General features: G+C 37.7%; 1 protein-coding gene across 1 annotated transcript in view; it reads left to right on the top strand.

Moving 5' to 3' along the window:
* mus101 (mutagen-sensitive 101) overlaps window positions 1–15,840 on the top strand; it is a 51,380-nt gene that overhangs the window by 22,207 nt on the left and 13,333 nt on the right. The window contains exons 10-18 of the mRNA XM_089647568.1: window positions 309–504; window positions 1,180–1,440; window positions 1,778–1,962; window positions 2,709–2,875; window positions 4,373–4,572; window positions 6,948–7,307; window positions 10,200–10,325; window positions 13,728–13,871; window positions 14,810–14,958. Of these exons, the coding sequence (XP_089503694.1) occupies window positions 309–504; window positions 1,180–1,440; window positions 1,778–1,962; window positions 2,709–2,875; window positions 4,373–4,572; window positions 6,948–7,307; window positions 10,200–10,325; window positions 13,728–13,871; window positions 14,810–14,958 (1,788 nt within the window). The remainder of the gene's footprint in view (window positions 1–308; window positions 505–1,179; window positions 1,441–1,777; window positions 1,963–2,708; window positions 2,876–4,372; window positions 4,573–6,947; window positions 7,308–10,199; window positions 10,326–13,727; window positions 13,872–14,809; window positions 14,959–15,840) is intronic.

Here is a 15,840-nt window from a genome sequence, read left to right on the forward strand (position 1 = left end):
CTCACTACTGACTGTTATCATAGACACCTCATATTTCGTCTTATGACAAGTCTTATACAAACCTAGTACATATAAAGTAGTTCAACTATTGTTACACTGGTATATATTTCTTTTGAATTATGCATTGTCTTACTGCACTTATATTAATAACTGCACACTTGCAATAATGTTTTTGTGTGCACATTAATTTTTCTTTAATTTATTGCTATTATTATCCTGTGTATCACTGTACGCTTGTAATTCGATTATCACTGTATTGTAAAAGCCATTATATGGCGTTTGAATAAATAAATATAATCCGTTTCCAGTACCTGGTGTCCGGCGGCTCTGATAAGTCCAGCAAGGAGGCTGCCCAGGCCTCCGCCTCCCCGATGAGCAAGAGGAACCTGCAGCTGCTGCAGACCCGGCCGCCGGTGCCACTCTTCAACCTGGAGCCGGAGAACGAGTTGGAGAAGGACGATATTGTGCAGCAGTACCTGTCTCAAAGCAAGCAGCCTGTCGGAGGTGGGTAACGATAATTGACTGAGCGTAGCGATGTCATGTTTTAACTCGACAGTTTAGTATTTCATCGCTCTGTAAATTTGTTGTGTTACGTTTCCGTTTTAAAAAATCTGTTTCATCCACATTGTTATGCAAGCAAACCTTACTGCAACTAGGTGGCTAACTTTGTCTATGGTCCAGTAAAGATTCTTTTTTCAAATGTGAAAGCGTAGTGTTTATTTCGACTTTCTTATTCGCTTTTTTTCTTCTTCAATATTTTGGTACCTAACTGTCTGAAGAAAGTTCGAAAAAAGAATTGCGATTGTGATATATAGTGACATGTTGTATAATTCCTTATTTGAAATTAAAAAAGTGTTACATGAAATGTGTGGTTTACAATTAAATACTTTGTCTATGGTCCAGTAAAGATTCTTTTTTCAAATGTGAAAGCGTAGTGTTTATTTCAACTTTCTTATTCGCTTTTTTTCTTCTTCAATATTTTGGTACCTAACTGTCTGAAGAAAGTTCAAAAAAAGAATTGCAATTGTGATATAGTGACATGTTGTATAATTCCTTATGTGAAATTAAAAAAGTGTTACATGAAATGTGTGGTTTACAATTAAATAGGTAGGTATTTAAGTACCCACTTAGAAATATTATGATCTAAGACCCAAATAGTAACCTTTTAATTTCTTTTAGATTCTGAAGATACTCTTGCTGAATACTTCAAGCAGGGCGGTGGTTCCTTTAAGGCGCCGAATTCCACATCCAGCAACGTCAACGAAGCGTCCGTCAATGACGAGAACACCACCATCACTACGGTGCGCGTCAAGATGGGCGAAGATAAGGACGTCACGACCGATGACAGACGTCAAAATAACGCAGAGATGTCCAAACATGAAAATGACGCATGCACCATGACAGAGATGACTGAAGATGACTTGTCGGAGATATTTAATGGTATGTTTTGAAATTAATTTACACAAACAATTTATTATAAGATATGTGACTAGTTAGTTAAGTCCTCCAACATTGCTAAGCAACATTTTTCCATTATTTGTTCACCTCACCATAAAATTCACATAAAAAAATGTTATACATATATTAATTTTAATTGAAGAATAAGGTAATACTAACAAATCTAAAAGTGACATGAAACAGAACAAGACACAGAAAACAAAAAAGATAATTGATCGGTTAGTTACTGAGTTGACAAATGTTTCGGATTCCCACCCAGACGAAGCGAGTGAAATAAAAAAAAATTGGTGCATTTTCTCTAAATTATATCCATCTCCAGGCATAACATTTGAGCTGCAAGGCATGGAGGAGGTGACGGCGTGCGAGGTAGCGGTGAACATTGAAGCGTCGGGCGGCACCGTGGTTGGTGTGGGGAAAGGTGGCCACTATGTCGTCGTTCCGCTGGACTACGACGAAGACGAGGTGGTCAACAAGAAGGCCACCATCGTCACTACCTTCTGGCTGGTAAGATTTATTTTTATTTTTTATTAACTTGTTAATATTTGCATAGAGGGGGTATTTCACCACCTCTGAGTAAATTGTCGATTAGCGCTACTTGTCGATTAGCATATATTATCCGTTACACCACAGCTGAGTAATTTTTTAATCCAGCAGGCTGGGTGGATGGTACCAACCCAATCTACCATATTACATGAGACAAAATATAGAATTGCGTAAGAAAAAAAAAAAAAAAATAAAAAAAAAAGAAATCAAAAAATATGCATGAAATGCTTCCCATCAACTAAATGTCAGTTTTTATGTTATACTGCCATGTTAATCTTATGATTGAAGTTCCTTGACAAATTGTTACTCAATAGTTTACTCAGAATTGGTGAAATACCCTATAAATCAGTTATTCAACTTTTTATTTTCAACAACAACCTGATATTATTCCCCGTATATGTGCCCAGTTTAACAAACAATTTCATCATATTGACATTCTTATGTAGAAATATCGAAGTAATGTGTCATAAATTAATGAATGAGTATAGAATGTATCGGGAGGATCTCCTATCCTTATCCTATATTCCTTTTCCTCTCCCCTTATTTAACCTCATATTTGTCATTTTATTTCAGTAGTTTTGAGTCTACGGGGGAACAAAGAAACATTAATTAACATTAATCTTTGTACTATAAAACCTGTTTGTTTCTTCCAAATAAATAAATGAAGAATTGGTAAACCCATTATAATAATGTAAATTGTCCCCCAGGACGACTGCCTATCCCAGGAAGAGATAGTCCCCATCTCGTACTACCACCAACCAGTGAAGGTGGCAGGTGCCCTGGCTCCGCTGACGGAGCAGATCCTCGGCATTTCCACCTACATGGGAGTGGAGAGGACCTTCATCGATGAGCTGGCGCAGCTGCTCGGGGCTACGTAAGTCTTTACTATCCTACTAGGTACTACGTAGGTTAAATTGATCAAAATATCAAAGATAGAGTCATTAACAACTTAATTGACAGTCCTGCCATCGTTGCCACTATTAAATTCCATGTACCGAATAGGAACACAAGACAAAATGTAACATTTTTCTGCAATATGTACACAACCCACCATCAGACACACTCGCTAACCAATAGGATGAATGATCTGGGCAACAAGTTCAAAGGTACTATTGATATATTTACAGACTCTGACTGACTGTAATTTATAGAATTAAGGCGATGCACCACGAGGTGTAATATTTAAAATCGGACTGCTAACAATAAAATTCCTTATTACCGGCCACCTGTTTTGATTTATGCAAGAAAAAAGGTCTAAAAAATCTAATAAAAAGGTCTGTTTTATTTTATTTTGCAAAGTTCAGACACACATTTTTAAATGTTGTGAGGTAGCTAGAGAATTTCCGAAGAAAATAAAAAATTCCCTAAGATCTACGACGTTTCAAAAACACCGGTACATTTTGTGAATTTCGGTAATTATCATGCGTCTGCACTTTTCAAGCAATAAATCAAAACCCCCATCGAGAGTCCGAGGTCTTATAACAAGAAAGTTCTAATTTCACAAATATAATATAAGGACGGGTTGTTTCGGAGAATTTGAACAATTCATCAAATTTCAACATTCATTTTCGGATTCTGTGAAAGACTTATTCAAGTTCTGTTTTTATATCACTGTAGGCTAGTTGCTTGACAAAACTGAAATAAAAACAGAACTTGAAAAAATCTTTGACAGAGCTTGAAAATGAACGTTGAAATTTGATGAATTGTTCAGATTCTCCGAAACAACCGGTCCTAAATGTGATAAATTTAGAAGAACGATTTATTTTTTTACGAATACCATAATCTCAATTGGGCTGCAAAAAATCTAAAACCATCTGCTGCAGGTTGGGCACCCCTGTTTTACATGATGGTAGAAATAAAAAAAAGATAAATAAATGTTGAAATTCTTTTGTTTTTCCCATACAAAATTATTTTTTCATTTGTCCCTGAAAACTTCCTTGAAATATTGAAATTTGGAATGTAGAATCGCCTCCTGAAGTTTGTGCACTTTACCTTTGGGGGTAAAGTGTAAGTGGTGTCCGGGGGGACACCCTGTATATGTAGTAAAAATACATTGTCCAACTATACAGCTCATGAGATTGGCCTCTATTGAACTCCGTGAAGATTGTGTCACCAAAAATAATAAAATTTATTCAAGTTCCATCGCCCTCTGTTGAAACTGACCGCTTTTTCAGCAATCTTGAGAAATTCCTCCATCCAGGTGATAGGCAACCTTCGGTCGTCAGCCCATGTAGGGCGTATGCACTGATACTACTTTATTGACTTCCTCACTTAATTTTACACTTTAATGTGGGGCACTGTAGAATAGAGTCAAAATGAAAAATAATCTTACCCTACCCATAAAATAATACTCAATGAATATTTCTCCCAGAACCCAGTTGACATTTTGCCGCCGCAACACGGAGACGACGCGCGCTTCCACCCACCTCATCTGTCCCGAGGCCAAGGGGGACAAGTATAAGGGGGCGCTCAAGTGGGGCCTGCCCGCCGTCACCAGCCAATGGCTGCTGGCCTGCGCCACCCAGGGCCGCCGTGTCAAGGAGGGGCCCTACCTCATCGGGGACACTAAAGGTAACAATTATTTTACAAGCAATAATTATTCACCTGAAACACTCATCCACATTGAAAAATCTCCTGATAAAAGATACATGACGTCAACGGGACTCGAACCCGTGTCCCTTCGATTTCCGGTCGACAGCTCTGACCACTGAGCTATGGCGGCTATCTCTTATCCGCGAAATAATTCAATATATACTAGTGTTTCATTCAACAATTACTGCTTGTTACATTTTTTCACCTGAAAACAACCAACTTTATTTTATATGAGAAAGGCATTGTAAGTGCTAACTCTCTCACTAGATGGCGTCGAGACAAATTGTCTACATTTTTAGGTGAAATACTTGAACTTGTCAAATATTAATTATTATTTTTTTGGTAAACTAATGTTTTAAGACAAGATTTTTTATGCATAGCACAAAGGGTAACAATTATTTTACAAGCAATAATTGTAGGTGAATAATTATTGCTTGTAAAATAATTGTTACCCTTTGTGCTATGCATAAAAAATCTTGTCTTAAAACATTAGTTTACCAAAAAAATAATAACACTAAAGGTAAGTCAACTGGTTACCCTCTTAATGCAGGGCATTATTGAAAATTTTATTACCCTCTGGCATATTATTTCAGAAGGTCGGAGTATTTCTGCTTTGCAATTATATCCAAATAAATGGAATATTTCTGAATTTTTTGAGGACACTGAAGGTGACGAAACACGCTTTCAAATTTAATTGTTAGAAGTTTGGGGATGTAGTAAGAAGACAATCAAATATGTAGGTTGTGATGGCACAGCGTTTATTTGAGTCAGTAGCGCAGTTGTGAGATGACTCCAGACCGATGATGTAATTAGTAAATGTAAATCGATGGTGAATTCTCCGGGCCGAAGATCACACCAGGTGTAAGCTGCGATTACTTTGGTGGAATGGTCGAAGCGATAAAGTCGGTAGCCCAACATCGCGTTGGTGGAGACCGGACGTGTCCAGGGATGACAATAAGTCTTCGGGGTACTCCATTGTGAAACAGAATGCCGAAGGTATGATTGACCTGGTCGGCAGATGTGTGGGAGATGCAGGCCGGCGAAGGTGTCGCAGGGTCTAGGCGTGTGGGGAGTGCAGGCCAGGGATGATATTCAAGGCCAGGGCGCTAATTATAATCCCATGGAGTTGATAATTCGTAGCCTCTCCTTTAAGGTCCGTGTAACGCCGGGCGTAGTGGGTAGGTCCGTGGTCTGTAGCGGCGCGGTGGAGTAACGGCAGCTCGCTCTCGCAGTGGGCACTCGCTGGTAACTGCTGATTATTGACTGACTAAGTACCTCTCGATGCTGCCCGTTTTTATAGGCACCCGTGAATCGAGAATCTTCCGGCGTGTAGGTAGATGCGCCATACCTACGATGCTTTGTTAGCAGGTTCTAATACAATGCGTTTTGCATGGGCGAACATTTCAGAATATTCTAGTACGCATTACTACTGAAGTAAAAATATAATTTTTGAAATTTTGAAAGCAAACATAAAAATGTTTCACCTTATGTTTATATTAACTTAATTTATTTTTATTTTTATGTGTTTCTCCACAAGAGCGCCCCTGTTCTGTACAATGTAAAGGCAGAGGAGCTAGGCTGCGTTGTGAGGTGGGGTAAGGTAGGCGCTGTAGAAAGGGATTTATTAATGCGAGTCTTGAAGAGGCCAGTATTATATGAAGGAGGAAAAACAGATGCCGGTAACTCGTTCCTCATACGAGCCGTCTTAGGTGTCGAAGACCCGTTCTCGTGAAGCCAACATCAACTGTGAACGGGTGTTCCGCTCGTGTACGTAGAGTTTCACGCACATGCTCCGCTGCACTGGGCATCAATGCTGCTGCTTGCAACTAAAATTACTGATAATGAAAAAAAAAACACACAATACATTTTATTAGACAAATTTATTTAGACGTTGTTGTCACCTCAATTTTTTTGCCATTTCATAAAATAAAAATGATTAGTAAAAAATTCACAAAGTTTCATAAATTTTTTGTCGGAAACTTTGGTTTCAGAAAGGGAACTTTTTAAAAATTTTCTATAGTTTACTTATGGATTTGAATAAAAAGCATGGTATTTTCTCTTTCTAACACATTTAGATCATATTTTTCACCATGACAGTAAGGGAGACACAATGATTTCTATGAAACCCATATGAGCTGTTCCCATAAGCGAACAAATTAGCCTGACGGGTTAAAGCGCGGTATTATTGAACTATGCTCTATAATGCAGGGAATTATTGAATGTCATATACCCCTCCTTAACCCAGAGAATCCGTAGCGGATTTGCCAGGAACTCACCGCACTTGCTTCGATTATCAAATCTCTTTTTAGCTAATTGAAAGATATGGTTATTTATATTTCTATTTAATATTACAGAACCTGTTTGGAAACTGGAAGATATCTCAGTTATAAAACCAGAAACCACCGTCGCTGAAAATGAAAACACTTACCTACAGGACAACAACAAAGAAAACCTGTCTAGAGACAAGACAATACCCACATCCACAGCCCCCGCCAACAAATCAGCTGATGATTATGATGACAATGACCCAGCTGATGATAATCACATGACCAGAGCCCAGGATATCTTGATGAGGGAGAGATTGTCTGATGCTGCGGAAGAAAACGGAGATAAATCGGATAGAACTGTTGTCAGTGATGTAGTAAATGGTTTGCCTTTTAAAACGAGTGCAAGTTCAGACAATACACCGAAAGCAAAGGGGATAATGTCATTAGGTCAGTCAACTGTTTTAATTACCTACCACTTATTAATACCTACCACTTATTATTACCTACCACTTATTGTTACCTACCCCTTAATATTACCTACCACTTATTAGTACCTACCACTTATTGTTACCTACCCCTTATTATTACCTACCACTTATTAGTACCTACCACTTATTATTACCTACTACAGTAGAACCCCGTTAATTCGAACCCCGATAATTCGAAAAAACGCGTAATTCGAAATTTTCGCCAAAAAAATTTCTGCAGAAAAATTTTTTCATACAAAAATTTTTTTAATTCGAAATTCGTTAATTCGTAATTCAAAATTAATTTTTGTCCGCGCACGAAAATTTGTTCGTGTAATTCGAAAAAAATTGTTTTTTGCGAAAATAAATCATAATATTTCGTAAATCTGAATCTAAAAGTCAGCCGTGGCGGTAAAACGCCGAAAAATGTATTTTTACGTGGTTATACATCGTCCTAATTAGTATTATTATTTTGTAAATCTGAATCGATTTACACTGGAATGTCGTACTTTTTCAAAATTTATTTCGAATATCCGAGTTTGAAGGGCCGAGAAAATACGTTTTACGCGGATATATGTCGTAGTTTTACGAGTTTACACCAAATATCTGAATTTAAAGGGTCGGTCGCGACGAAAATCGGCCGCGAAATTTCGATTTACGCGTAAATGTATTGTATATTTACGAATTTATTTCGAATATTTGAATTTAAATGGCCCGCTGCGACGGAAATCGGCCGCGAAATCTCCATTTACGCGTAAATATATCGTATTTTTATGAATTTATTTCGAATATCTGAAATTTAAAGTGCCCGCTGCGACGGAAATCGGACGCGAAATTTCAATTTATGCGGAAATATATCGTATTTTTACTAACTTTACTTCGAATATCCGAGTTAAAAAATACGGCGCGACGGAAATCGGTTGAAAAATTTCGATTCACGCGGAAACATAAAGTATTTTTACGAATTTATATTAAATATCTGAATTTAAAGTGTCGGCCGTGACATAAATCGGCTGCGCATTCATATGACATATTTTTACGAATTTACTTCAAATATCTGAACTTAAAAGGCCGGCCGCGACCAAAAACTGCCGATAAAATTCGATTTACGCGGAAACATAGAATATTTTTACGAATTTATATCAAATATCTGAATTTAAAGTGTCGGCCGCGACGTAAATCGGCCGCGCATTTTCGATTTACACGGAAATATATCATATTTTTGAGAATTTATTTCAAATATCTGAATTTAAAGAGCCGGCCGCGACGGAATATGGCCGCGAATTCTCGTTTTACGCGGAAATATATCGTATTTTTACGAATTTAAATTCGGATATTTGAAATAAAGGGCCGGCCGCGACGGAAAATTACCGCGAAATCTAGATTTACGCGGAAATATATCGTATTTTTACGAATATCTCAATTTAAAGGGTAGGCCGCGACCGAAATCGGCAGCGAAATCTCGATTCACCCGTAAATATATAGCATTTTTACGAATTTATTGCGACTATCTGAATTTAAAGGGCCCGCCGCTAAGGTAATCGTCCGCGAAAATAAAGAAATAATTGGTATTAATACGAATTTACAGCTAAAATTCCACCCGGATTTGAAGAGGCGGCCGAGAAAATCGATTTTCGGCGTATTTTTTTTTTTTTTTTTCATAAAATTTCGAATTTCGTGGGAATTCGTTAACTCTTTGCACGCGGCCGTATCAACTGTTGTTACGGCAAAAAGTCTATACTCACACGCGGCTGTATCAACAGTTGATACGGCAACTTTGACGGCCGATATTCCCGCTCTCTTTCGTCATAAATGTATTTCTTGCTCACTTGGACATTTGTAGAACTATCACGATGCTGACATCTACAAGAATTTCTCAAAAATAAAATTGTATTTAATAAAAAAAGATCGATAACCAAGTGCGCCTCTTCGCGCCTTTTAGTCCTTTAGTTTACATTTTTGTCAACGGATGGCGTTAGTACTAGTTTGTCATTCACAACTTTTCATAACTAAGAATGATAAGTGATCATGGTGTCCCACTTGTGTCTATAAACACAGTGGCCTAAGTACACACACACCGAGAGTGGTTTATTTATGACGCCGAGTGAATGGCGGGACCACATTCAAAAGATACGGTACGTCTTTGTATGAAATTGTATGTTTTTGTTTTTATAAACATCTAAGAGTGTTGACACACGAGGATTTGTTTTCATATTGTGGAGAATAATCTGTTCTGTCTATATAGTCCAATAAATCATGCCAGAATGCTATAATTTGACATTTAATTGCATGCATAGGTATTTGAAAATATGTACCGCGTACGGGTATAGATAAAACGGAGCAAATTAACGCGTTTAAAAGGTTAATTCGAAATTTGATTTTTGATGTCCCGTGGATTTGGAATTAACGAGGTTCTACTGTACTTAATATTACCTACCACTTACAAGACAAAATAGGGGAAGATGTCTCACTTCGTGGCTTCGTAACATACATGATTGGTACAAGTACTGTTCCACATAGTTTTTACAGTTTTTCAGCTTTATTATTACTTAATACTTATTATTACATACCACTTATTATTACATACCACTTATAAAAGAAAAAGAATAGGATGATACCGCACTTCGTGGCTTGTAATCTACGTTATACAAGTGCAGTTCCGCAGAGTTGTTCCGGGCTGCTGCCTGCAGGGGAAAGAATGTCCTAATGATAGCCAACCTCCGATAGCAGAGGTCACCATAAGAAGAAGAAACTATCACTTACAACTGTCGTATCCAATCTTTTTGCATTCCTTTCAGATTCCCTTGTTTGTACATCACCTGAACTAATAATATATAAAGTTTTAAATCAACCGCTGATGATTTTAATTCAGGTGGATCAACAGAGATGTCACCAGCGTCCAGATTCATAGCTCTCAATCGGCAGGGTCTGTTGGGCTCGGACTCCCAAGAGACGCCCAAGAGGGTGTCAGAATTATGCAAAGACTTCAAGTTAAACAGTAAGGAAATTCTATTGATTTATTGGCAACCCCTCATGTAACTTTGTTAATTCTGTATGATAGTTATCGTATTGCAATTGCAACCTGGATATCTAGCACATCAATACCATGTCAACTAAAGCCATCATCTATGGTTATTAATCGGTAATAATATGTATTATTATAGCACGGTCATTCACAATTCCGACAGCCGGTGGACAAAAGCCGCCTGATTAAGCGCGACGTCTTGGATAAGCTTCGGTTAACTGTCAATATACAAAAATTTTTGAATAATGTCGTTCGTTATGCTTATTAACTCTTAAACCCTACCTGGGGTACTGGAGTACCCCCCTGGTGTTTAAAATATCAACAATTTTAACAATATTGCACTGTTGCAAAAATCGCTCAAGCTTATCTACTCTCGATAATTGGCGCGTAAGTACGTCAGGAAGCCGTCACCGCCCGGCAAGTGCATTCGCGTCCACAGGTGTTCCGGGGTACCCCAGTACCCCGTGGTAGGAATACTGTTAGTTCTTCCTTCCAGTTATACTTGAATTACTGAAGGTGTTTTTCGACATCTCTCTGGTAAGTTTACACATTATTTATGATTAACTTTACTTTGTGATAATGGTTATGGAGTACAGTTTTGATAGGGAGGGTCTGCGCCCAATAACGAGACATTCATGGACTAATAATGTGTTATGAATGTAATGACAGTGTATGCAGTGTAATGAGGTGTCTGTATTGTTTTCAAATATGGCATCCCAGACTCGAAGTCTTGGGGGGGGAGGGTTAAATTGCAGCTGCTTTGTTGGTATCTGAGCACGAAGAGCTCAACCTAGGAGAAGATTCAGAAGATGAGCCCGACGGTGTTATCGAGGATTTCCGCGACCATTCTGAAGTTGCACCTCGTGAAGACAGTGATCAAGATAGTGTGGAAGGAGATGAAGAGTATTTAGTGCCTGACAATTACTGGGTTGGTATAAATGAAGACGGTAAGCGCTTGGTTGATTTTCCATTAGTTATGTATGGAAAAAGTCATAATAATCGACAAAAGTGGACTGGTGTTAAGCCTTCTCGCTCAAGAATGCCTCGCCGCAATATTTTGTTGCACCCACCTATTAACGTCTTAACAGAAACCTGACATGTGACAATTGGTTCACGTCTATATCCAAAGCCAAGAAGTTACTGGAAAAAGGTATAACATTAGTTGGAACTGTAAAGAAGAATAAACGAGAAAATTTTCCTGTTTTCTTGGACACTAAAAATCGAGAGAGATGCACATCAATGTTTGCCTACGACGGACCTCTCACACTTTTGACGTATTGTCCTCTGAAGTCAGCTAAAAAGAAAATTGTAATCATGCTGTCCACCATGCATGACAGCCCTGAAAAGGATAATGAAGTGTACCTTCCAGAAATAATACATTTCTATAATAAAACCAAATGCGGGGTGGATGTGTTCGACCAACTTTGTAAGAAATACTCGACGTCCAGGAACATCAAAAGGTGGCCCATGTGTCTCTTTTACGGGTTGCTAAATACCGTTATTGTCAACTCTTGGGTCTTATTCAAGCTGTTAACTAACATTGATGAAGAGAAAATAACCAAGCGGCATAAATTTCTTAAGAGTTTGTCAATGGCACTCATAAAGCCTCATATGAGAGCAAAATTACAATAGCAAAGTTTACCCCGGGATATCAGAGAAACTATACGTGCAGTCTTGAATATTCCTAGTGAAGATCATAGGCCGGTCTCTAATAATCTCAAACCTGGTCGCTGCTGTTTTTGTCCGCGCACAAAGGACAGAAAATCTCGATCTGTCTGTAACACTTGTCGCCGCCATATTTGCGTTGACCATCAATACAAAATCTGTCCTCCATGTAACGACAAAAATGTCTATTAGTTTTTATTAATAAATTTTATTGTCTTTTCTTATTACTTTGCCATAATAAAAATCATATTTTAAAAAATATCAAAGACTTTTATTTTATTCATTCTTTTTGCGCGGGGTACTGCAGTACCCCGTGGTAGGAATAATTACATTCCCAGAGTGGTAGGGTTTAAGAGTTAATGAAAGGAGGTAGTCTAACTAACTAACTAACCATCACGCCGTTTCACCGCAGGGGCAGGCAGAGAGGACAGACGGAGGATGGACAACAACTCGGTCTTGGCACACACTCCTTGCCTCATTCACAATCATACATCGTCTCATACATACTCTTCTATTATTCTGACTCTTGACATGGCCCGACTCAAGTATCTGATTCACTTGGTCGTGCCATGTCTTCCTCGTGCGTCCCCAACTTCTTCTACTATATTTTAGGAGGCAGTCTATGACTGGATATGCGATCAATTGAATCTGTTGGAGATTGGAGAAACGGTATTCAGGAAGTTATGACTAAATACCTCATTAACCAATTACATAACTCCATTTTTGGTGTCAAAAGTGCATGCGGACTGCCAATGTAGGCCAAGGCAGTTGTATATAATACAGATTCTCTGTAAATTTTTCAACAACAATGATACTGCCAAAAGATCACATGTGCGCAATCTAGTGCGCAACACTAGATTGGGTTCTTCTTTAATGTATCAGCCGGTGAATACAAGAACTTCCTTTAGACAAAGGAGTTTTTCTTATAAAGCTCCGTTGCTTTATGATATGCTCAACGAAAATATAAAAATTATAGGTTCGTTGAATCTATCCAAGAAAATGGTAAAAAATTCCACACTGGCTGAGAGTGCTGATTTTGGATTGCCCATGTCGTGGCTTCTGTCATGAATCACCTTAGGAGCCCTGTATTTGATACATCTGTATATGTTTAGTGATGTACTTATTTGATTAAATATAATTGTAAAACTGCTCATCTCGACACAGGAAATCCCTAGTGAAATAAGCAATGGAGAACAAAAAAAAAAAAAAAATTGTATTTTACAGTGAGTATTCAATTTTGTCAATTTATTCATATTTTGACTTTCTTTAATTTATTAGTTGGGAAATCAATTCAAAATCATCACGAGTTAAGCCTATCGATCTGCTATTGTTAAGTTATCGATTTGACCATGCTGGATTCCCGGAGCTACCTAATTACTAGCTTTTTTCTAAAGAATTCCCTAAACCCAAAGATATTAGAAGAACGAGATGTGCTATGCGCAGTTCGTACTGAGTGGAATTGTTTTGCCGAGTGTCGCCGGTTTTGTTCACCAATACTACTGCACACCTTTGCTTGCGCTAAGGTATCCGCACTAATACATAGAACAGATTTCTGTGCGTACACGTCCCGATACCGTTCAAAGTACCCTAATTAGGTAGTACTCCGGCTACGGTCCGGCGGCCAACATAGCATATCTCGTTCTTCTAATATCTTTGCCTAAACCATACTGTGTGCATCTTGTTAATCATCGAAAATATGTGTGTTTTAAGATGAAAGTGTCAGCACCCCACCGATGGACAATGCCCTCTCCACACCAAACCTCGCCCTCTTCAGTCCGACCTCTCGGAGGAGGCTGCAGGCCATCAAGCGAGGAGAGATGCCGTCCGATCCCATCAAGACACCCAGGAACCCATGTAAGCACTGCCAACACACGTGGCCATTTAAAAGTTCACATGCTTGAAAGCAAATACAAAAAATGTGTATATTTATCCAAGACACTATCTAGATTGCATTTAGTTTGCGTAGAATCTTACTTACAAAAAAGCATTTCATTACATAAAGATAGCAGCCAAAAAATATGCATTAAGAAAATAAAGATAATGTTGGTAGCAATCAGTCGAAGCATGATACAGTTAAAAATGACGTAAGTTGATATGGTCGAATTAGCATAAGGGTCAGAGCACTTCCCCGGCAAGGAAGACGTCCTGGGTTCAATTCCTATATACGACTAAATCTTTTTCTGTCTTTTCTGTCATTAATATTGTCTTCAGTGATAAATATATCAATGCACCACGTGATACGCACTCCGTCTTGTTCCAGCAACACTGTACAGACAAAACAGAGCGCGTATCTCGTGATCCGTTGCAAACTGTAGCAGTGTGATCAGTGGTGACGCTCTTATTTTTAATCTATATAAATAAAATGTTTGTTTGTTCAAAATCTTTAATCTCCGAAAGTTCTTCACAAATTACTTTGAAATTTTGACACAATATTGCATTAGAATATGCATGTGTTTCTATATACCTATATTAAATAGATGTTATCCGTGACCGATAAAAACATGCCCTTTTATGATAAAACAGCACCAACTGTTGGGCGCGAAAGCAAAATGCGCTATATTTCTCTATTAGCATAGACAGACTGAGCCACAACAATGCATGGTGGGGTACAGCTAGTTGAAAATAAATATCATTGGATAGAAAAATGACATACATTTTTACTTCAAATGTGCACACGAATTGCTGGCAATTCTTTTGGGTACATGCCGATACACCTGTATTTGTAGGTATGCATTAAATAGCTACATATTTAACAAAGTAATGATGATCATACAAATGTATTGTTTTTGCAGTTGAAATAGAGATGGCGACACCAGAGAGTCCATTTGGCCGCCTGCTGCGCCCCAACACGGGCCACATGTCCGCTGAGTCCAAAAAGAAACTCTGGCAATTTTGCGAACAGCTTCCCGCTCCTAGCACTAAGAATGGGCCCAAAGACACGGTAAGTTCTACATTCCCTACAAGCAAATCATATTCAGTATACCTATACTGCTATCATAAGCAAAAAGACACTGGAAATTTTCAACGGTCATATTGTGATGTACGAGACCTTTCATGTTTATAATAAAAATAAATTGAAATAAGCAAATAAATGGAAATAAGCAAATAAATTGAAATAAGCAAATAAATAGAATAAGCTAATAAATTGAAATAATAAATAAATTGAAATAAGCAAATAAATTGAATGAGTAAATAAATTGAAATGAGCAAATAAATTGAAATAAGCAAACAAATTGAAATAAGTAAATAAATTGAAATAAGCAAATAAATTGAAGTAAGCAAGTGTATTAAAATTAGCAAATAAATTGGAATATTAATAACTTATTAACCTTTACTTATCTGTGGTGTGTATTTACTACACATTGCTTCTAATAACTTTAATAACTCTATAAATATAATAAATTCTGGGTTCAGATTTTAGGTATTCCTCCGTTATACATTTATGCACTGAATTAAAAAATAATATGTTATTTACAGACTTAGTGGTACTCAATAATAGAACCAGTGGCGGCTCGTGACTTTTGGGTTACTAGAGTGCTAATATTACAAAAAATGGCTTAATTGATGTTGTTGTAGCTGAAAACAATTTTTTTTTTTTTTTCGAAAATTGATTTTTTGTATGAAGATTTTCAGGAATTCCGTGCGGCGCACGGCTATACTGAAATTTCCTGAAAATCTTCATACAAAAAATCGATTTTCGAAAAAAAAAAAAAAAATCATTTTAAGCTATAACAACATCAGAAATGCCATTTTTTATAATATTAGCACTCTAGTACACCCAAAAGTCACGAGCCGCCACTGAATAGAACGCGTGTCGAATATA

The sequence above is a fragment of the Hesperophylax consimilis genome, chromosome 26 (genome assembly GCF_061612785.1).
Source record: "Hesperophylax consimilis isolate HC1 chromosome 26, BYU_Hcon_1.0, whole genome shotgun sequence".
NCBI lineage: Eukaryota > Metazoa > Arthropoda > Insecta > Trichoptera > Limnephilidae > Hesperophylax > Hesperophylax consimilis.